This window comes from Melanotaenia boesemani, chromosome 21 (genome assembly GCF_017639745.1).
Source record: "Melanotaenia boesemani isolate fMelBoe1 chromosome 21, fMelBoe1.pri, whole genome shotgun sequence".
Taxonomy (NCBI): Eukaryota; Metazoa; Chordata; class Actinopteri; order Atheriniformes; family Melanotaeniidae; genus Melanotaenia; species Melanotaenia boesemani.
This window is the reverse complement of record NC_055702.1, coordinates 20,705,996-20,730,352: the sequence shown is the minus strand read 5'-3', so window position 1 is coordinate 20,730,352 and position 24,357 is coordinate 20,705,996. Positions and strand designations below refer to the sequence as shown.

At 39.4% G+C, this 24,357-nt stretch overlaps 1 protein-coding gene across 7 annotated transcripts in view; it reads left to right on the top strand.

Annotated features, from left to right (window-relative positions):
* Nucleotides 1-2,615: 2,615 nt before the first annotated feature.
* The window catches only part of mrtfab (myocardin related transcription factor Ab), a 40,274-nt gene continuing 18,532 nt past the window's right edge, over nt 2,616-24,357 (top strand). For 2 of the 7 annotated variants that reach the window (XM_041973882.1, XM_041973878.1), the window contains exons 1-3: nt 2,616-2,842; nt 3,488-3,546; nt 8,130-8,315. In XM_041973882.1, coding sequence (XP_041829816.1) covers nt 8,192-8,315 — 124 coding nt within the window. In that variant the 5' untranslated portion in view covers nt 2,616-2,842; nt 3,488-3,546; nt 8,130-8,191. Of the gene's footprint in view, nt 2,843-3,487; nt 3,547-8,129; nt 8,316-10,992; nt 11,421-22,225; nt 22,821-24,357 lie in introns of those variants that run through there. The other 5 variants (XM_041973877.1, XM_041973876.1, XM_041973881.1 and 2 more) reach the window with 4 other exon arrangements.

The window sequence follows — 24,357 nt, the reverse complement described above, 5'->3', positions numbered from 1 at the left end:
GCAATATAAATTATTTACAAGAAAAGAAGTCTAAGAAAAACAAAAAACATGTAGCATTATAAATGTAAATATATATATATATAATATATACATATATAATATATATAATTGACAGTGCAAGAAAAACAACCTCACAGGATATATACATATTTACATGGTGATGGTGGAAAATGAAGAATATGATGATATTGATAATGGGGGGTATTGCACAGTAAAATATAAATAACTATTGCACAGTATTATGACTATACAGATAAGTTGTACAGTCTGACAGCAGTGGGAATGAAGCTCCTTCCTACACTGAGGGTGTCTCAGTCTGCTGCTGAAGGAGCTGCTCAGCCCCTCCACAGTCTGGTGCAGCGGGTGAGAGGTGTTGTCCATGATGGATGTGACCTACTGGGTGTGTTGCGCTTATATGGCATGTTACGAGAAAACATGCAAAGTTAGTGCATTAATCTCTACACAAGCTCCAGAATGCAGCACAGATATGAAGAACTATGACTCAGAAGAGCCATCAGTCGACTTAAATGTTCAAAATGTATGAAACTGATGTAGGAAATTCCTGAGAGCAAATATACGCAATATGTTAGATAAGTGTATAAAACTGGCTTTAGAAATGACCTCTAACAGGAAAGGGTTAATAAACATAGCAAATCAAGGAGCATGATGACTGAACAGCTGATGCTACTCACAGGAAAGCTGAACTTTGCTGGATCTACAGAGTAGAGAAGGTGTTAGTTTGGTTTAAGATCTTCTGTCATGCCCCCCATTTATTGCAATGTGACTCTTTTAGCTACAATAATTACAAAATTGGGTTTTATTGGCTAGCTTTTGCCTGCAGAGAAACTAAAAAACTGTTTAAAAATATCTGATGTTGTCTTAAAAAAAAAGAGAGAACAGTAAATAAATAAAGAAAAAGAATTAAAAAAGGGGAAAAAAAAGTTTTTGGAGGGTCGCTGATTTCCTTGCTCTGGATAATTCTGTCATAAGCAGGATAGTCCTCATCCTCTATAAGTAATAAGCTTTATGAATGTTACATTTGTATAATTAAACAATCTAGAAAATTATGTCCACAAAATATCCAGATGTTGGCATTTATTATTGGAATCCTATAGAATGTTAAACTTATTTAGCCTTTAAAATATTGGTCAGGGGCATATTGGTCAATTCACAAAGATTCACTTCAGTCAGCTGCCTTATGTAAAAAAAAACAAAAAACAAACAAACAAAAAAACAAAACAAAACATGACTTCACAACTGAGTTGACTTGACAGTCAAGCTTAAAATCAGGGCCCACTTTAACCTCTAGGTTCTTTATGACTGGCTTCTCATACTAAGGGATCCCAGATCTACCCTCTAGTGCCACTAACCACCATTACTTCGATTCTTTGTTGAAATTTAAAAAGTTAAAGACTTTGTATTATAGAGACAATGAAGCATTAGTCAGATACAGTCATTATTTTTAATTCGGCCGTCATCTGCACAAAAATTTAATAAAATTCAGTGTGTTCTAAATATGGAATCAAGTGGGAGAAGAATTATGGGGTAAAAAAGAGGAGGGCCTAGCACTGAACCTTGTGGGACTCCATATAAGACACAGAGGACACAGAGGAGGACAAAATATCACCAAGACTGACATAAATGTTTGATCAGTGAGAAAGTTTGATATTTCTCATTCTAAGCTAACAAAGAAAATACAGGAAATGGTCTTTTTGTGAATTCATGTGTAAGGGTGCTAGGTAGCTCAGTTAGCTGAGTGGGATCATGATATACAGAGACTTTATAGCCAGCTCAGGTTCGAGTCCCAGCCTGGAGAACTTTGTTGTATGTTGTCTACTGGTGCAAAACACAAGTGGGATCATGATTCAACATTATAACAATTTAATGTCTCTCAACATCACAGTTTCTACCACTATGCAATTTTGATTTGATTCAGGAGTCAGCCATGTAATATGAGATATTACATGATGATTTGACACAATCACTTCCATTCATATCAAATTACAAAAACAACCATAATGTAATTTGACATCTGTTATTCCCGATCTTAAATTCAAAACAATATGTTATTTTGACAAAAAATAGAAACTAGTGCCCAAAAATCCTTAAATAAATAAATAAATAGCATAAAAACATCTGCAATAAAAGGCAAACATGCTGAATTAGCCCTCTCAGAATCAACCTTTATTCAGTTTTTCATTTAGTTCAGTTAATGTTTTCCATGTCACTGTTGGTTTAATTTCACTGCTAAAATAAAACAAAACGGCTGTTATTAAAGAACAGAAAAGAAGTCATAATGCAAACTATTTTCTCATTGTATTCTATCGATTATTTAAGGTAGTATTAAATTAAAAAAACCGTTACTGGTACATGGCGAAAAGCACGCACAATTTTAAACCATCTATGATTAAAATAAACGAATTAAAATGGCCAAATGGCAGAAGAAATACTGTACACTTTTATACTGGCTAAAAAGTTTAAAATCTGTGGCGCCACTTTTTCCTGCAGTACACCCAATTAGACACTAGAGGGTGACAGACACTGTAGAAAGATGCAACTTCATATTTACGAAACGCAAACCGCCATCCTTTAAGTTTATAAATGTGCGTATTTTTTAAAAGTTTGTTGTTTTGGCATGTAAGGACACGATTTAAGTATATTACCCTCTCTTACAGCAGAGTTTTAGGGAACCTGTGGGAACGATGCAGTGAAGGAAGTGGATCTTTGCGTCCCACGCAGAGGAGGGTTTTCCGGTTAAAGTTTCCTTTGTGATTGGGAAGTGGTGATGTGATGCTGAAGCCGTTTATCCTCAGACACAACATACAAGTGGCGAACATGATAAGTAAGCGTTGTTATATAGATTTATTACATTATATTTTAGCTGTAACCTTTATGAAGTGAGAGAAAACCCGCAGCGTGACAGATAGGAGCTCCGCTCTGCATGTCGCAGGCAGTTAGTGGTAATGTCTGGCTGCCATGGTATGCTAATAGCTGCTAGCTAACTTGGGGTGTCTGTCTGCAGTCAGCAGGGAAGCCGACTGCTTCTCAGATTGAGCCGGTGTTAGTATTTAACATGTAAATGTAATAGTATTTTGCATTTCATGTACAGTATGTCGTTTGTTTGCGTCTTAACATTGCAGTCTGACTTTAGCGTGTGTTAAGAATGTTTAGGTTAACTCCCACCCAAACAAGCTAACAATAGCTTAGCATGTGTCTGTTTTGGATAGTGACAGCTGTAGGCTGCGGCCCCATGACATCTGTGCACAGGCCTCCTGAAAGGTGGATTCATGCCCCCCATACCATCAGTTGTCATGATTCTTTTTTTAAACACTTTGACCAGACAACTGCTTTTCTTTGCGCATACACCGGCCACACTGGTCCAGATACTGCTGCTCACCATCATAATCCGTAGTGTAGTTGACCAGACCAGAAAGAAAAATTGCACTGGCAGGCATATTTTCTGATTTGCTCTTATCTTCTTCAACAGAGCCACTCAAAGCCTTGTCTTGCTGAAATGGGAGAAACCTCCGTTGTTCCATAACACAGGTAAGCGACAAGCCTTTTTTTTTTTTTCTTTTTTTTAAGATCATCTGGTCATGTTTATTTCAGATCAGGTTACATCCTTTACCTGTAAACTAGAAGCCCGTAGGCTGTTGATATTCGTGGTATTGGTTTTCCTGTGCTTCAAATTCAAAGAACTAAAGCTGTCGGGGCGTGCATGTCTCTGTGTGTACCAGTGATACATTTCTGAGAGGCTAGTGTGGGCGTGTGGAGAGGAATGTGGGTGTCTTTCTTCAGTACATTGCATCAGAGCTTGTTTAAAGAGCAGCCATCTGTTGGTAGGGTTTGGGATGAGGCAGCTGATGCTGCAGTGAGCATCTCTAGAGAACCACTTTAAATGCCCTGATTAATTACATTTGTGGCATATGATATGCTAGATTAGGGTGGTGCATTAATATAAGCTGCAGGGATCTAAAATAAAGCATGCTTTCTCACATCGTGTGGTGGGGAGATATGCATCTAAAACTGAGGCTGTGTACTGAGACAGAGCTGACGTGTTTTGGAGATGTCACAGCATGCTTTATCTAACAATCTTAATATGGTAGCTTGCACTTTTGTTAGCCATACTCAGAAATACTTAAAAAATCTTTAGATTTCAATAGGCCTTTACTTAGCTGAACCTGTTCTAATTTAGGTTAAAGTGAGAATTCTCGCATGCTTTTGCAACTAAGGTAGAGCTCATATCGGCAGAAGGTGTGTTAGATTAGTAGAAACTCGAGAGGATTGGCAGACAGGTGGTCTGATGCAGTGAAGTAGGGTATTAGATGTAATTGTTATAGATACTTTTGCTGTAACTTTTTTTTCTTTTTTGTTAATTTGTCTTAAAATCTTAATGAAATAGACTCTGTTAAACATATACAGGAATGTTGAGGACTTTAAAAACACAAAGCACAAAACAAAACATGTGCACTGTTTTCATGTCAGCTGTCATGTGGCTACAATGTCATCCTGAACCTCAGTCTTAGTTTAGTACTGGCTGAAATGCCCTGTTTGTAGAGTCAAGTGCCTAAAGCTGACATGAGATGCTGAGCTTTGATAGTATTTGGTTTGATTATTTATTCAAAAGTCATTCTACAGATGCATGTGATTAGACAACATTTACTCCTTGGAACTTGTGAGTTTTTTAAAAACATTTAATTGTGTATCTTTAGTGAGAATTGTGAAGTGAAATATGGATGTCTTGATCAAAAATCTTTCCCCCAATACAGTCATTTACTAGTGAATAATCTCTGATATTGAATCTCAGCTGGATACCTGCATTTAGTTGATAACTCCTCACACTTAAGCACTTTTAGGTACATTAAAGTTATTGAAACATTTTTCAAGACAAAACTAAATGCATAAAGAGTTATATAAACTAAAATGCCTACAGAAAGCTGTTAATTCTGCAAAGTACAGCATTAATTTTAAATTATTTTCTAACTAAAAGATATTAAAGTACAATGCAATCTTAATTTCATTTAGTTTAACATTGCAGAACAAAAATTTGGACATCTGAAAAAGAAAAATCTAAGCTTCAACCTTGAAATAAGCATATGACATTTAATGGTAATTGTTCTGTAAAGATGTGTGCTGTGAAAACAGTGAACTTAGCATTCTTGGGCTGCTCTATAGTAGGTGTAATTCTTGTAGTGGTATTGGGGAGTTACAGGTGTTAAAGGGGGAAAAGTGCTGTGCATACTGTATATAAATGACATTTTAAGAAATGTTTTTTTTTAGAAGTGTTTATTTGTATTGGTATATTTTGCATCATTATAACCACCATATTTTAGATGCTGATGTTGCAGCTGGCATAAAACAACAGAAATTAGGACTTGAGGGATACTTAGTGGAACCATTACTAATCATTTAAATAAATCGGGATTGGGATGATTGAGAGCTTGATCCAATAATTAAATCAAATCATAATGAAACAGTATTAAAGAATTGAAATAATTCTGTTGCTTAAAGGAAAACGTCAGAGTTGTAAATCTTTTCTGCTCTCAGGATATGATTTTTGATTCATGTGGTCATGAGTCAATGGCTCCAAATCCAAGTTCAGTCTCCAAGATTTTCAGTGTTGTTGGGTTGTATTATATTGTACTACTCTTCTGGACATTTTAGATTGTATTCTTCTCACACTACATAGCTGATCTGAAGTCACACATTATAAGATTTTTTGGCAGATTTAGCCCCTGACACGTCTGACTGATCTCTATCGAGCAGCTCCAGCTGTCATGTAGTCAAGTTTCTCTCATCATTAATGTTTCACAGTGTGATGCACGTAGCTCCTGGCAATTGTTTATTCTCACCTGGTTGTTGAAGAGAAACAAGTTTCTCTCCACACCTTCTGTCCCTCAAGTATGTCATGCTATGGTAAGCTATAAACATCAGAAGTTGTGGGTGTTCTCGCCAAAGCTGTTGCGTATCATGAGCAGAGCGTAGCCTCTTCTATGCTCTCCATTGTGTTTATTTTCATTTTCTGGGATTTGATCCTGTTATTGCCCCTGACCTTGTTTCTTGTGTTTTTGTTGGCTGTAGCCAGGTCAAACCTTCTGGTTCTCTGTGACTAAATATGTTCTTCGATCATTAGCTGTTAAAGCAAATGATTTAATGACTCAGCAAAGTCGACAGCGTCATGTCAATTCTTGGCTTATATAATTCTGCTGACTGTGTTTCTCAGAGTTGTAGATGTTGGATAAGGGTTCGAACAGCTAACGTGGCTCCTCATATTAGCAAAGCACAGCGTTCTGTAAGACTTATTTTACTCACCACATGTTTCTTATTTTGTTTGTACTCGATAACTGCTTAAAAAGATTCTCTTGGTACATTCTTTAAATTACTTATTGCGTATGTCTTAATCATATCACCTCTCAAAATGTTAGCTCAACACTGGATCTGCTATAACTATGGATTCTTCTGTGTTTTACACCAATTTAGCTACTACCTCTTCTTTTTGTGTGGTGGTTTAGGTAGTTAAATACAAGCTACATATTTAGGAAAATGCTCTGCTTCTATATCTCTATGCATCATAGAATAAAAAAAAAAACATCTCTTGCTAATTAACTATTCTTTAAAAATACACATTTTAAAAATTGTCCCTGAACAAGCAACAAAAACCTGATAGGTCTGCAGATATTTACATGTTTCCTTTTATTAGAAATTCTTATAAACAAATAGTCCATATGATAAAACTTCCTGAAGCATTTCAAGTGGAAATTGAAAACATGATGTAGTGAATGTGCTGCAGCAGTTGAGGACAAGAGGCATCTCAGACAACACTGCTTCGTTGTTTTCAGGCCCGCTGTGCGGTCATAACAGAATTCCCATCAAAACCCCCACCGCTACAAAGCCCATATTAGTGAAGAGGGATAAATAAAAATGTGGCTTATTTGTTTATCTCTCTTTTCTAAATGGTTCATGAAGGAAAACAGCCAGTTTCATCCAAGACATCCTGTAGATCAGGAAAATGTGTTGAATGAAGCTGACCTCTGCATTACGTGAAGGGTTTAGTCTGAGACCGACTTAGTAAAGAACAAACCGTAGAGCTGAGTTATCTGTACTTTGAAATAGTTGGGTTTTACTTAAAAAAAAAAATCAAATCAATGCCGGCATTGTTCCATATTAATAATGTGATGATAAAGTGTAATAAGACTATCCTTCATTCAGTCCAAGTAGCGTATCAAATGTCACAGATGTGGCTTAAACCTGATTGGTTGGATGGTTCATTTCAGTTTACTTTGAAGTCAGCTATTATCCTTAATTGTCTTCAAGGTCATGACCAGTCTTTGTATTTTCTGTAGCTTCCTTTATGAGATTCCTTCAGTGCTGATGGATGTTGGATGAAGCGAATGTATGAAAATCACACTAAGGCTGTTTTGAAGTTAGAGTAAGACAGCTATAAACAGCCTTTCTAAAATAGCTGCTACAGCAACAGTTGTAAAAGCTCAAACATGCAAATTCTTCCCTCATGGCTGATTTAATCCCCTTAGCCTACAGCCCTGCATTCTTCCTCTCTCCACAGTTGTTTGTGGGAGACAGAGCGAGCAAGTAAGGTTCTTGTTTTCCAGGGATTCGCTTTCTGACTTGTTAAAACCTGTAAAAGTCTTTCATCCAACACTTATTGTTGTTTTTAATCACAAGTTTGACATATTTAGTTCTACAGGGATTAGACCCAAAAGTATGACATTTGCATGTAATGCATTAAGCTTGAAAGGGAGTTTATACATCTACAACCACACTACTGAGTATTGACAAAGTTCCATTAATTCATTTATTTCTGAATTATTAAGTTTAAATACAGACACAACCAATAGAGAAAAAACATGTTAAGGTTCAGCCAGAAGGTTTATGACCTCAGTTGCTAGATGATAAGCTTCATACTTGTTAAATATTAATGTCAGATATGCATAAGCACTTTTCTGTATTGCACAAACAATAGATTTTAACTGTTAATTTATTTTTAATTGTGTTTCAACAGATAACCCTGTGTTGTTCTCTGTGGTTCTTTTCCTCCTTTTCTACATCTTGACCTTTTTTATTATTAGACATTAGACAACTTTTTTTTGTTTCAATTGTTTTTATTCCAGATCCCTCTGTCACCCTGGCAACCATAGACTCACAAAAAGGGGAGGAGCCAAGTCCCAGCACTATGGAAGTTGCTGGGACGCCAGGCTTGGCCCCGAGCCCCCAGAGCGAGGCCGTGACCAATGAGCTTCAGGAGCTGTCGCTGCAGCCTGCTTCAAATCTGCTGCCTCTCCAGGAGCGCAAGAATGGTGAGACGACGACGCATGCAGACCGCTTCAGTTTTGATCTCGAGTACTTTGCAACATGCTTTGGTGATTAATGGTTTGATGGATGGATGTCAAAGCTGACGTCTTTCATTTAGCAAAAACAGATAAGCTTTATGTGTTTTGTGCTCCTGGGCTTAATAAGTGATATTCCAGCACCCATTCTGAATGAATACTTGTTTTTTTTATATGGTAGACTTTTCACCCATTATCCTTTTAGATGTTTACATTTCAGCTTATGGAAATAAATGTATACTTTTTCTTGACAAAAGCTGGGTTTGCATTACATGAGGTGCCCTCCATTTTCCTCTTGTGGATATCCATTGGGGTTTTTTTTTTTTTTCCCCTCCCGTTTTTCGAGGTTTGTTTCCTTTCTGGGCAACTACTTCTTCTACTGAATTAAACCACTAGCAACACAGCCTCTAGTAACACAATGCAGCCTTGTTTGAAATCTTCAAACCCGTTAATGAAACTGTGCATGGTTCACTTTTCTTGTTGCTATTCAAAAGATTGCTTTGGATTTGTTTGGTAGTGAGTGGAAACCAAGCGACTATGGAATCACTGTTGTATTTACAAATTTCCCTCCTCGCTTTAGGCTTTACGGGGTCTCTTTTTCAGAGTTTCTATGTTATTTTACAAGGATCAGATTTACAGATTTGACAGCCCAAAACATCTGAGTCTGAGGCAAAAGTGTCAGATCTGCCTGTGCATCTTGTTCATTTGTCATTGGACAGATTATCTGAGAGCATCGAAAGGCAAAGACCAGAGTTTTAAACAGCTGAGAAGGAACTGTGTACATAAAACTGTTCGTCCTGGTCTTTAGAGAGAAGGGAGTGAAGAAGTTTCTGCACCTAATTGACTTGCTCCTCTGCACTGACCTCTTCCTCTAGTAGATTAAAGTGTGCCTCCTGTCAGTCTCAATACTCTGTAGGCCTGTTTTGTGTCTAGAGAAAGCTTTGATCGTGCAGCGGGGGCTCTCTAAGAGGCTCTCAGCCACCTCCTGTGGTCTGAATCATGGTGAAGAAGTTGAGCTGGCTGGGTAGATTTAGGTTTAGTTCATTTAGATTCACACTGGCAAGTTACAAGTGAATCTGAGCTTCTTTAGCAGATTGTTATCATTAACAGTTAAGATGAACATGTTGAGCTAAGACTTAGCTGATCAGTAGAAATAATTTTGATAAATGATTAAATGTTTGTTTCATGTTGTGGATTTTCTGCCTGTTTGCAATTTTATTTAGTGTGACCTTAGATCAGGTCATCTCAGTGATCTGTTGTAGGAATAAAATATTAAGTTTCTAAACAGGTAAAGCAAAAATTAGATAAAATACTTGAAGTAGGAGCACCTCAGCATCATTAACATTATAAAGCTTCTGACTGTTTCTGGCACCACAACACAATCACATGAAGTCATTTAGATAAGCAGAGATATCAGAGCATCTCTCTGACCTGCGATAGCGTAACTGATACTTAAACACACTTAGACGCACACACACACGATTCTTGGTACTGTAGAAGAGTCAGCCATCTTGGCCATTGTTCCCAGCTGGGTGTTGGCTCCACCGTTGTTTTGGAGGCACAGCCGGTTGACGTGGTGTTGATTTGTCTTGAGATGAAGATTAAGCAAGGCTGTACCAGTAAATGATTTACCATCTGCAGGGCAGTTAATCAACAGAATAAAAACACAGTAGCACACACACTAAAAACACAAGGAAAAAAGTGAAGGAATAGTACAGCTCACATTGAAACCGTCGCTTTCGCAATAAAAACGAGATAATGATGTTTACATCATTTAAAGTGTTGAGGAATGGCTGTGACAGCTTCTCATAGGCCCATATCTTCCACATAGACAAACACAAAGACACTTTCTTCACAGCCTCAGGCCACCGCTCCCAAACTTAAACAACCCCTATTCTCTTTAGACTGTTCCTTTAAACTTTATTCTGACAGTCGGAGGCAGACATGTTGATGCAGGACGGTCCTGCAGCTTGTCTAGCATGAAGATGCTTTCAGAGTGTTGAAGACAAAAACCTCATGTGACTGCATGTGCAGCGCTATATGTACACTTTTTGGCAGTAAAACACACAGCACCCACATAGCAAGGTTTTATCTCTGACACCTGGTTATGCAACGTGTTTATGGCACGATGTTCCCTCCTCAGTAATGGACGAGTGCTCCGAGATTTATTGTCAAATGCACATATGTCCATGTATTTATAAATATATGCTTGCATGTTCTTCAGAATGAGAATCAGAGATGAATGTTCATAGATGTCAAAGTGCGTGTGTGTGTGTGTGTGTTTGAGAGAGAGAGAGAGAGAATCAGCTTTGATTCAAGATGAACCGGCTCGTCTTAAAAGCTCTTTACTTTTCCTGTCTTTCCAGTTTGCCTCTGTGTTCTGCGGACAAATGCGGGAAAAAGTCTCATGTTTTGATAACGTGATTGAGAAAATTCAAAACTTTAAGGTGGAAAAGTGAGTTTGAATGTGGGAGTGCGGGCTGTAGGAGCAGCAGAAGGAGGAGGAGGAGGAAGTAGAGAGGAGGGGGAAGGTCATTTCTGAAATGGCAGTATTGCATAACTTCTCAGAAGGAAAAGAAGGAAAGCGAGGGAAAAATGGACAAGGAGTAAAGGGGGTGGCGCGTAAAGGACATGAGCCTTGGCTTCAGCTTGTTTGGACTTCTTTTAATTGTTTTATTGTGACCTTTTTTTATTTTTATTTTTATTTTGTTTCAAAGAGGAACTTTAAAGAAGTACATGGGGAGCTCTACAGAACAAAGGTGTAACCACAGAGAAAGACTGGAACCCATGGGTGGACCTTCTTGTTACTGGAGGAGCAATAAGGCGAAGGCACACAGACCCACACACGCCCTCTTTGCTGGGACGTGCACACACTTGTAGACACAGTCCATAGAAGAGAGCGTGAAGTGCGTCGCTACCTGTGGAATAGCAGCTGCCGGCTGGGAGGAAAACATGCTGGCCTCTTTTTAGCTCGCTGCTGCTGTTTGCTGTTACTGCTTGGAGGAATATGAATCCCTGAGCTTGCCGGGAAGCTTTGTATGAGTATGGTGCAGAGGGATATGACCATTCACTCAGGTACAGTCTGAATATGCCGTCTACTACTGTAAAGTCTGAAAGTTACCAGCAAAGTACACTTTATGCTGGATTGACCTCATTTATGGTGTAAAAGTGCTCGCAAGTATCAAGTATGTTAGTTTATATTTAGACTCTAGAGTTGGTGAACTTGTTTGAAAGAAAAAACAAGTTTAATCTAACATTATTTATTAACCAAAGCTGTTACTTTGTGTTGAAAATGGAAATTATTTTAAGTTGCATTTAATTTAAATGTTGCTTTTTCTGCTTTGAGGGAGGAATTTCACTAAAAGGAGGAGTAAATTATAGGCTGTTGTAAATAAATTAGTGTCCCTAGGGCAAGAAAAATAGGCGGGGTTGAGAGGCCAAGGTCTCTCTAATACAGAGCGGAAGGGATCAGGGTGTGGACAGGTTGAAAGATGTTAAGAGGCGAAAGAAGTTTGTTTCTTATTTTAATTTCTTTTTAAAGGAGGACACTACCTACTCACAACAGCTGTCAACTGTCCTGCCAGTTCAGTGCTTCTTGAGCATTCACTGCAGACAATGGGCCAGATTCCAGGCCGAGCTGGAGAGTTGGGAGGTTAGCCGAGGGAGGGGGGATCAGAAACGAGAGAGCCCAGAGTGGGGTGGGGGAAAAGTAGGGTAGAGGCATCAGAAACTCCGTTCCAGATTTAAGTGGAAGTGACTCGCTCTTTTCTATCTGGAGAGATTGTTCTAGATTCAAAGACTACGTCTACCACCACCGAGGCTGGAAAGTGGTTTGTAAATTATGAATGTAAAGCAGCGCTGTCTGCAGAAAGCATGAGCAGTGATTATTTTTCTTTCTAAATCACTGCATCTGGTTGGATGTGCAGAGTTTTTAATAGGCACACAGGAAAGTTAAACGTCTCACATCCAAAGAATGAAAGCACTGGAGACTGTTTACTTTTCTGGTCACTAAAAGAACAGGTCAAGTGTGTGTTTGTTTTTATGTTGTCCCCTACCTTATTTACACACAACTTAAAAAGATAAAGATCACACACCTCTTCGTCCCCACCCATATGTAATGACAGATGAGGGTTTGTGGCTGTGTTGTGGTTTTGTTGGCAGGCAGCAGAAATGATCCCTTTGCTTTCAGAAATTAAAGATTCTAATGTAATCTGAGCACACGGCCAGGCGCTCGTGCTTTTTGGAAGTATGTTTTTTTAAGATGTGCGGCCTGGCTGAGGCGAGTTTAACCCAGCAGTGATTCAGGGAGCCGATGGTACTGTTATGTAACAGACTGGAAGGCTTCCAGCAGCAGAGGCCCTCAGAGCACCATTGAGAGTAGGAGGAGAAAGAAGGGGCAAGAACCAGATAGTGAGATTGATAGATTGCATGAAAGAAAGGGGATGAGCATAGAGAGAAAGAGAGATCATAAAGATATAACTTAATCATTGAAAGAAAAGGTTAAAACCTACTGCAGAGAGAAGTTGTTTTAGTCTTTTTGTCAAAGCAGACAGCTGGGCCGACCTGTCCAGCTGCAAGGTGTCAGTGAAGTGGTCACAATATTAGATTATTTCAGGTTCAAAACAGCATTAAGGCATGAAGAATAAATGACATCACATAAAATTATTATGAAGCCTAATATTGTTACAGCAGCATGCTTCTTATTCAGTGTTGAGCTTGAGTTCATATTTGTATCTAACCTACTGGATAATGAATAGATGCGATTAAAATGCACCTCAGAAACATGATTGAATATAAACAGCAAAACAAATGGTTTCTATGTTTGAGTGTAAACAGCTTTCTGTCTAAGAAACATACACTGATTAAATCCTAAATGTGCCCAGTACAACACACACATTTGGTGAGCATGCATGACAAAACAGCGCTCACACATGCTTAACACCTTGTGTCACTGTCAGAACCTCGACATGCACTTGTGGGATTTGGTAACCTTCCATTTATCACAGTGTGTCCTGGCAGCACAACTGTGAGGCAAGCACCGACACACTCGCTCGTTTGATTTGCGATGCGCAAAATTCCTGTTAGGTAATGAAAAGTCAGAGTGCAAAGCTGAACAGCTCATCTCAGATCTGCAGCCCAAAGCCAAAGAAAATGCTGTATCAGCTGCGCAAGGCTGCCTGTAGCAACACCCACAGGTACAAGCCCACTCATGCAGCATCCTCTGTATCTTTAAAACATGTACTTGAGTCTAAAAGAACAGCTTCAGAGCAGGCAGTACCAGGCAGGGTAGCACTGACACACACTCTGTAAATGCATCTATTGCATCATACACTCAAATTACATCTATGAGTAAACATGCATACACTCATTCACAGCTGTTCTGTGTGTGGTTTGAGCACATTTTGATATGCATGTTTACAATAACTGTTGTGGGCAAATCTTGTGTTGCATTTTTTTGGCAATGCGAGAACAGTGCTTCAGCATGCTTTGGAAAGGTTTAAAGAAAAAGGTATAAAATAGGTATGGTATAGTCTAATATAGGTATAGGTTTTATTAGGTACATCTGTTCAATTGTTTAACATAAATGGCTGATCAACCAATTACATGGCAGTAACTCATTACATGTAGTCACGTAAACATGAGACGACTTGCTGAAGTTTAAACTGAGCATCAGAATGAGGAAGAAAGGGGATATAAGTGTCTTAGACCGGCCCAACTGGTACCAACAACTACGCCATGTTCAGAATATTTCAGAAACAGCTGATCTAGGCAAGGCAAGTTTATTTGTAAAGCACAATTCAACGACAGGGGGATTCAAGGTGCTTTACAGAAACATTGAAACATTAGAAAATAAGAAGCAAATTTTAAAATTAAAAACAAAAGCAAAAGGAAAAACAATCTACAGGGATCTTCCCACACAACCATCTCCAGGGTTTACAGAGAATGGTCTGAAAGAGAGAAAATATCCAGTGAGCAGCAGTTGTCTGGACCACCATGTTGGAGGTCAGAGGAGAATGGGAAGACTGGTTGTAGATGATAGAAAGGCAACAGTAACTCTACCTGTAACAACCAAGGTATGCAGAATGTAATGTCTGAAGATGCTGAACCTTGACGCAGATGGGCTACAGCAGCAGAAGACCCCACCAGCTATAAGCAGGAAACTGAGACTACAATTCACACAGACTCACCAGAACTGAACAAGAGAAGATGGAAAAACATAGCCTTGACCTTAATTTCAGATTAACAAGCAAAAAAACATGAAAGCATGGATCCATCTGCCTTGAATCAATGGTTCAGGCTGCTAGTGGTGATGTAATGGTACGGGGGATATTTTCTTGGCCCACTCTGAGCCTCTTGGTAACAACTAAGCATTAATTACACACCACAGCCTACCTGAATATTACTGCTGACCATGTCCATCCCTTTATGACTACAGTGTTGCATCTTCTAATGGCTGCTTCCAGCAGGATAATGCACCATGTCACAAAGCTCAGATCATCTTCAACTGCTTTCTTGAACATGACAGTGAGTTCACTGGACTCCAACGGCCTCCACAGTCACCAGATCTCCATCCAGTAGAGAAGCTTTGGGATGTGGTGGAATGTGAGATTCGCATCATGGATGTGCAGCAACTGTGTGATTCTGTCATGTCAATATGGAGCAAAACCTCTAAGGAGTGTTTCCAATCACCTAGTTGAATCAAGGCCATGAAGAATTGAGGCAGTTCTGAAGGAAAATCGGGTCCAGCGCTGTCCTAGCAAGGTGGACCTAATGAAGTTGCCAGTGAGTTTATGTCAATGAGGGTTTAAGCTCATGCTAACAGACAGGTTTAAGCTTCTGCTCTTACAGATGCAAATGTGTAGCTCTGTGAACTCTCCCTAACAGGATATGTATCCTGCCATCGCTCAAATTTGCCTCGTCTCCAACTCGGCTTGCTCTGGTGTTTCTGAATAATATAACAGCCATTAGCCTGTGACTCACCTGCCAGCAGCAAATGTGGCGCACTTAACGTTAGCTGATGAGTGTTCTAGAGGTCACAGCGAACTGACGGGACTCCATGAGATTCAGTGTTCATAATGGCTAATCTTAAAGCTAAAGGCCAGTATTTGACACACATTCATGTTAGGCTGTATGTGAAACCAATTTACACACATGGGAGAACAGACACAATACTTTCACCCACAAGGGCATCAGACTATGAAAGAGAGGTCTTTTATTAGCCATAAACTAGCTTTACAAAAACCCCCATGACAAAGTAATTTATTTAGAAGCAAAATAAAACTAAATAAGTATGAACACTATCTTAAGAAGCTTGGTATGTAAGGTGTTTTAGTAGATCTTTGCAAGAAAGTATGTGTCAGAACAGCTCTTTTTAAGCTTCTTTTCTATAAAAATGTCCCCATTTATGCTTCATTTTGCTGTTGCAAGTCACATGTTTTTTTTAAAAAAAAAAAGAAACCTGTGACCCCATTAAAGGTCGGTGTCTAATAAAAACCCTGACGCTGAAGCAAATTAACAGCCAGGCTTTTATTAGATGTTACATTATACAGTAACAGAAAGAGGAGAGGAGAAGAAAGGAGAGAAGGAAGCGGTCTGTAAAATCTCACAGATGGAAAACAATTTCAGGACCACACATGTAGGAAAAAACTTTTATTTACAAGCAAAAGAAACAAACAAAACACCTCACTGTCAAACTCGCTGGTTGTAGCATGGACTATTCTTCTCATTGAACCAGTTTTAATGCTGTATTTCTGTTCAGCTGTGGAGTTTCTTGTTTTAGGGAGGTGGGGAACCAGTAGTAATGGAGAAAAACTGTTTCCACTGTAAGTAGGGCAGGAGGTTAGGGGGTTTGTTACACAAAAAAATGATTTTCAGATGTTTGAGTTATGTAACGGCCTGCTTCAAAGCCATCATCACTGCACAGAGAACCCCCATCCCCAGCTCTTACACTGTTTTTCCCCTCTCTTGTAGACTCAGTTCCCCCCTGAAAATCTCATTTGCTTCTCGTCCTGCAGTCCTTTCACTGTCTCAGTGAAGTTTTGTAGCAGCAGATGCAGACAGCTGCCTTTTTGTCTGTGGCTCTATTTTTCTTTTTTCTTTTATGATTAGTTTTAGATAATGATGTTGAAGATTTTCTCATCTTACACAGTTGGCAGGTAGATATCAGTCTGGCTAATTTTATTGGCATGATGAGCGAGGATTCCTGCTACAGACTGAACCTATGTAATCACAAGATGCTTTTACAGAGCTCTCAATAACATCTCACTTTTAATGGCATTGAAACGGCCTTCATTACACCTTATTCGCTTCATGTAAGATCAAACTAAAAACATCATTAAGACCCTCTGTGATGCTGCAGCCACACATTTCTGTTGAGGCAAAGACCCCCAAGAAAAGAACAACTCACCTAATACATAAGGCACAAATACTGCCAAGACATTATTGCCTTTTATTTATCTTTTATTTACCATACTGTTGTCTGTAGAGCCTGACATTTACAGGGAAACTAGTTAGCCTACTTGATCGCTAACTTTTAACATGAGACATTCCTAAAGTAGAAAGTATGACACAAATCACAAAAAAAAACCTAAAAAATCAAGCTAAAATTTTCTTCCTAGGATTAGACATTTAAATGAAATGAACCACATTTTGTATATTGAGCTTGAACATTTTCACCCAATGTAAAAGAAAGAGAAACATTTCTATTTGTTTACGTTAAACCAGGATATAGTGTAAAACTTACTGCTTTTTTAAAATGATAATAATAATAATAATAATAATAATAATGGATTAGATTTATAAAGCGCTTTTCAAGGCACCCAAAGCGCTTTACATTGTGTCCATTATTCATTCACTCCTCACTCATACCTGGTCATGTTAAGCTACTTTTGTAGCCACAGCTGCCCTGGCACAGACTGACCGAAACATGGCAGCCAATCCTACGACTGGGTGAGTGGGAATTGAACCGCCAACCTTCCGGTCATTGGACGACCCACTCTACCACCTGGGCCACTGCCGTCCCATTTTAGAGTTTCATACCAAATATATTTGGAACTTAGTTATAATAACCAAGGTAGTACCGTCTAATTTCATCAGTTACATTACATTGTTTGTTAGAACAGAGAGAATATAAACAGCGTGGCTTACTAATGATTACTGTATTGTTGTCTGAATATTTTCAGTTTGGATTAAACCCTTTGGCTCATTGAATTAATGTATCAGTGTAGATTAATATATTGTTATACGCCTAAGTATTTGCCTGCAGAAGGAAATGAAATGAAAATAACTTTTTTTTATTAACTCTATGGGTCATTTTTAGGCAAAATAAAAAAAGGAACAGAGATGTAAAACTGCCATTTTAAAGAAAGATAAATAAATTACTATTTAAATTGATTAATTTCTTTCTTTTTAAATATCTCTTGAAATTTGAGAATTTAAAGACACCAGTTAACCTAACGTGGATGTCTTTGACCGTGGGAGGGAGTGGGAGAACCTGAAGAGAACCCACACAAGTGGAGAACATGCAGACTCCACACAGAACGGCCCCAGCTGGGTTTCGAACCACAAACCTTCCTGCTTCTTGCAAAGATGCTCATCACCACACCACCGTGCAGCTCTGAAAGTCTTAGAGCAAAATTCATTTTTAAAGAGATCCTAAACTTTAAGTTCTGTGCACCACTGCTACAACTGGAGGGAAAAAGTTAGTCTGTAGCTCTGTTGTTGAAGACCAGTAATACAGCCTACTTTATCTTAAAACAGGCAGGACCTACAGGCTTTCAGATAAGTATATAGAATGGAAACAGACTTCCAGGCTCATCAAACTTATTTAAAAGAGTGAAAAATGGAAACCAAACCATCTGACTTGGTGTGGAATGCTTGCTTCAGTTCAGTGTTTACCAGCAAAAGTCAATGTCACCAGTTAAGGTGGTGTTGAACTTTTATCCCAACTTGTTGTGTACTTTTGCCTTTTTGGGACTAAAATGTATTCTTGTATTCAGAAATTTCTCAAATAAGTGCAGCCTTTTTATATATTTATATTTTTACTCTCCATGCTATTATGCATTCATCATGCATTTTCCTTTGACATGTCTTGTCTTTGTTATGGATGTTACAATAGAATTCGAAGCAAAAGAAAACGGCCAAAGATCTGCATTAGATCAGCTAGTGATTATAATACATCTGATGTTTCAAGAGGATTTGTGGAATAACTTCAGCTCCAAACAGTGGGCTTGCAGGCCTCTGGTGGTGAGTTTACCCCTTTTAGTCCAAACAGTGGGTGCAGTAAGTGATTAAGTGCAGCTTTGCTATTACATTGTTTACACTTTGGTTTTGTGCTACATTCCACATCCCATCCTCATAATTACACACACGGTTGCCATGGAGTTCCAAGTGTCTTCAGTGACGTCACCCCGGTTCATTAGATTCCTCAGACTTTGTTGCTTTGCAGTTTAGAAAATGTCAATGGATAACTGAAGCAGTCCTGGGTCTGATGTCAGTTTTGGGTCCCGGCCAAATGCAGCGTGTGCTGGTAAATTCCACAGCAAAACCAGTATGTGTGGAGGGGGAATCAGGAAGTAAGCGGGGGGAAAAAACACCTTCTGTTTTTAAGGCTGGAATGTTAATGGTTGGTTTGACCTGTGGCAGACCAACACTGGGCCTGGTTAGTTTTTGGGCTGGATTAGGTTGGATTTTTTTTTTCAGGCTTAATTTGGTTGATGTATTCCTCCTCTGTCTGTCTTGCTGGTAACTTGAAAGATGTCATATCAAAACTCCACACATCCTAGTAAAAACTGTAGAATATGGTGCCAAATGTTGCTTATAGTTCATGCATCTGTGCCATGTGCAGAACGGTCACTGCAGCAAAACTGTTACCTCATTTAGATCAGAAAACATCTGCTCAAGCAGCAAGGAAGATTCCAGAAAATATGGTGGCCTTTTCATGCTAGTATCCACTTAGCTCTACCTTAATTCAGCCGACACCACACCACCCAGGTTTCGATTGTTCCCATTACAATAGAGGGCAATTGAGGCCACGTTCATTGTGGGCAGGGTCGTCTTACGAAAGCGGCTAGCAAGATTCCCAAAGTCATTTGTTTGCAACACACACACACACACAAAAAATGGAAGACATCGAGCTCATGATTTACGAGCTGCTTGGTTTAATGCCAGTGTTGTTATTCACAGTCGCAGCTTCGGGGTTTTAAAGGTGGCGGGGTCGGGAGTCGCTCTCATGACGTCAAATTCTGGTCAACAGTGGCCTGCTATCTTGACAAGTCACAATTTTCTGCCCGCATCTTCATAACCCAGATGGAGTAGGTGCTACAAATGTATCTACTCCTGGGAAAATCCTGATGGGGTGGTGTTGGAGTAGGGCTGAGTGGGTACCAGTGGGAAAGGGCCTTTATTTAATACCAACCACAGATACTTGACTTCAGCAGGGCCTCTTAGCTACTTGCATGATTTAAGGGAAAATACTGGTTTTCTAAGTGGGTTTTGAATAAATGCAATTGATGATGGTGATGTTGTGCTTAGGATTTGATTGTGAGACATTAATTTATTGATCAGTAATAGAATTACTAGCCCTTGTTGTCACGCAATTATCTCTCTACAGTAGCTTTGTGTAAATCCGCAGAGATCATAAAAGAAACTGATAAGAGATCTTACTTGTAACTGAATGAAATGCAGTGACAGAGCTGTTTTTATTGGGGGTTTGTGATCTAAAATGAGCTGGAATTTGTTGAGTGAATGCAATGACGTAGATCATCTTAGGCATTTACAGAAGTAAACAAACAGATTTATGGACAGGAAGATATTTTGACAACAGGAGTCCAAGATAGATCCAGACAATGTTGTGGCGACTGAGCTCCAGGGGCAGTATTATGGGGAGTCTGCCACAAGCGCCATGAAGGTCAGGATGTCCCACAATCAGGATATCAACTCAGTTTCAGTCATTAGTGGCGAATTAAGAATTGGCATCAGATTTTACTTCCTGGTTTAAATGCAGCGCATTTAGACTTCATATAGTCTTTGTATTTATTTATTTTTTATCCTGCCTGTGTACACAAAATGTGCTTTTGTCTGTCTGTCTTTTTTTTTAAATCCAGACATGTTTTTCAGGGAAAGATAAAATAAGACGCTGATAAGTATGTCCAGGGTCAGATAACTCTGCTGGAATGCTCCAGAAGCCAGAGCTATAACACCCAGTTTCTCTCTCTCGCGCCCATCCCAACAGCTCATAGCACATTTTAGTGTTTTCATCATGAGTATGTGCCATGATCTAGCATTCATTTTGACATAACTGTGTGATTGACCCACTAATTCTAGCATTTACTTGTATATTTTTAGCATTATTTCACAAACCTAACCAGTTGTGTTGCGTTTAAACAATATATTGTGTCCATCCTCTCTGTGACGTTTGATCTGTGACAGGCTCAGATGTTATGAGAACAGCTCTGAGAGACCATTACCCAGCCTGGAGCCTGTTGGTTAAACCTCAATCAACTTTGCAACTACTAATTCAGAGGGCAGTCAGGTAAAGAGAGACAGTAAAAAGTACCTCCCTCACACTGTGGTTTCTAAGCCCTAAAACCATAAAAACTCCCCTGCATTGTCCAGGTCATGAGTCAAGAAGGCTGCACAGACGTTCAAAGATTCACAGTGTCGTTACATGCAAGTGAAGATAAACATGTTTGGCAAAATGTCTGTCATTTTACAGCGTGTCTGTGTCACTGAGATTGACTCAACCCATGTATCAACATCCTAATCTCACCGTGTGCTGTGATCTCTGGACTTCCTGCCCAGACTGTGAATCATAGCAGCAGGTGAACTTAAATCTCTCTCTCACAACAGACAGTAATTATAGTCAGCAGACATCGTTTATTCAAGGTGTTGTCTGTGTTTTCACGTCTGCTCGGCGGAAGTGTGCCACACCAGTCAGGAAATTTCTACTCCGGCTGCTGTTTTATTAATAAGTGGACTTCTGTCGGCGCTGTACGTCTGGAGAAATGAAAAGGTGTCTGCGTTGAGTTTAATAAAACGTTGACTTAGTCCAAGGAAGTGAGGCTTAACCTTCTCACTTGTGTATCTGTAGTTTGGGATATGAGTGCTTCAGAGTAACATTAGACTGCAAGTGCACAGGTGATACCAAGCTGAATATAGCCCCCTTATGGCCAGCTGGCCTTGCTATTTAAAACGAATCCGAGGGGAGGGGGGCATGGGTGGCGTTTACCATTAGCATTCTGCAGGGGCCACGGACAGTTAGGTGGTAGGCCTGGACTTGAATTAGTATTTCTTTTAGACCAGATTGGGATGTTTTGGATCTTAGTCTCTATAAATATCTAATAATATGTCCCAATATGAGTTGATGCATGAGTAATAAGTGTTTACTCACTAATGCTTCAGAAGTTCAGTGGTGATTGGGTATCAATCAATGTGTGTGTGATTCATCTCAGTATCAGATTTACACAAGCATTTTAAACAAAGGTTGATGAGGTCATTATTGAAAGCAGTTACTGCTGTTCCTGCTCGTCCAATAAAATGTGCTCATAGGTTAATGCTGTGTAGCCAGAGACGGTGTGTGTGAAGACTTTCTGTGTTGTTGGTGTGATTTCTGGTGTGTATGCCGTGTTTTGTTGAACAGGGAGGAGGTTTGCATGTGGCAGGCCCCCCTTGAGCTTGTAACTGTGAATGAATGGCAACAGCTGAGCAGGAGAACTTTATCAGCAACCCTCACCGCTTGTGTATGTGTGTGTGTGTGTCTGTGCAAGTGTGTGTGTTGGATTCAGGAGGAGCTGCAACCGAAGCTGTCTCACTGGGGACACACACTCAGCCGAGCTCACTGCTGTCCTCTCTTCCTCAGCCGACGGCCTCTTTTTTTCCACTTTCCTCCTCTCAGTTCTCTTGCTGTTTTTTTGTCCACGACTCGCCCTACGGATTTCTGTTATCCTGCAGAACGGAGCTGTCGTGACTCGGCGCTTGCCGCTGCAAAGAGAGGAGAGATCAGGAGGCAAGAAGAGAACGGGAGAGAGGCTGAGACAGACTAATCGATCACTCTGATACAGAGACGGGCTAGCAGAGGAGAACTGAGGCAGTTCCAGTGCCTTTCCCTGCCATTGTTATTAGGAAACCTTCTTTAACTTGTATGGGAGTCTTCCAAAGCATTTTGAATTGCATCTGTCTCTTGGACAGAGAGGACAGCTAGCTCAAAGGACATCTTCTGATACAGCAAGGGCTCCTCTTTGCTCCCGTTCATCGATACAGCCAAGATTCGAGGCTTTAGAGGGAGGACCACTTTTGAATGAGAAGTTCAATGTTTCCCAAATAATTGATCTCCATTCTGAATGATAATGCTGGACAACAACCATTTCCTGTCATTTAAACCCTCCCCCCTGGACTCTCCTCCAATGGTGGATGACTTGGAGAAGGAAGACTTGAAGATGGATCATGACAGACTTGTCTATCACAGCCTGAAAGAAGGTGGGCAATCTGGAGTCTGGTTTAAACAGTAGAGATGCAAGATTTCTGATATTTTTGTGTTTATATCAGCAGTTTGTTGCTTCATATAGTAATTAGGGTTTACTAGCATGTGCAAGTTGGAAGGAAATAATAGTTTTTGAAAGCAAACTTTTGTTTTCATGGTTAGCCGTTAGCATTACTCTCCAAAACACTCTGTCGGCCCTTAAATCTAGCAAATCTCAAATGATTTCATGTGTTTTCTGTTCCTAAATGTGCATTCTTTGCATGCTTTTATTATTGGCGATATTAAATTACCTTCATAGTGGGGCAAAAAAAAGCAGGTTTAGGTGTATGACGTCACCCCTGTGTTTGTGTACGCATCGAGACAGAAAATAGATTGTAAAATCTTACAGACAGCACATATAAAATACAGCACACAATAAATTAGTTAAAAAAAATACATTAAACACTTGAAAAAAACATAAAATCATCTTAAGAATAACATTTACAGTTAAATGAGTTCTTAAAAAATCTTTAAATTGACCAAAAGACAAAGTTCCTGAGCTTTAAGGTGTCCTGGAGGACATTCAAGGACCAAGGTACAACATTAGAAAATGTTCAGTAGAAAGTTTTGTATGTTAAACAGTAGCAGTCTGGATGAACACACATTATAAGAAGTTATTGATTTAGTATTCGAAAACTTTGTCGCTCCATAGCATTCCCAGTGGACAAAATCTCCCCAGGATTGCTCTGTATTAGAGCAGAGGCATTGATGCATACCTAATATTTATAAAATATTATTTTTAATTGGATTAGAAGTTTCTGATTGAATGTCCTAACGTGCATTTCTAGCTAAAGTTGTGGTTTGCAATAATCTTGTTCCAGAGAAATCAATTAAAGCAGCTAATACTGACCTTTTCTAACAAACTGGTAATACGTCCTAATTTGGTATGGTCTGGGTCAGTGCAGCAGTTTAAAAAAAAAAAAAAAACTCAGTTTGTTTATAAAGCAGCATTACAAGCACGGGTCAGAGTCACAGATGATGGCTTACAGATGACGCAGAGCATTTCTGTGAAGTTAAAGGCTGAAGGAGGAGTAGAAAAGAGTAAATGTGTTAAAAAGACAAAAGCTGACATGTTGCACACACCTGAGCTACAACTGTCAGATTCACCAGGTCTGCTTCTTGTCGAGTGAGTGACATGTACTGCAGAAAGACAAAAACAAGAAATCAGCCAGTTTTGAAAATCTCACTTGTATTCCTTGAACTTAAAGATAATTAGTATTCACTATACTTCCTCCTGTTGTCATCTGGCTCCTTGGCATGGTGCAGCAACTTTGACGCAGTGGGAGTCATTCCAAGGTGTGAATGACCTTATCCTTGTATTGTTCGTGCCCTCTAGCTTCTTTCCACTCTCACCGATGTGTGGAACATTCGCTGCGGTCCGGCGCCACATTCGTCGCTCCGTTCAACAGATGCAATCAAAACTCTGCAAAGATGAGCTCATGCACAACGGCATCTTTTCATGGGGAATATTTCCAATGTCAGTTCCAAGTGTTA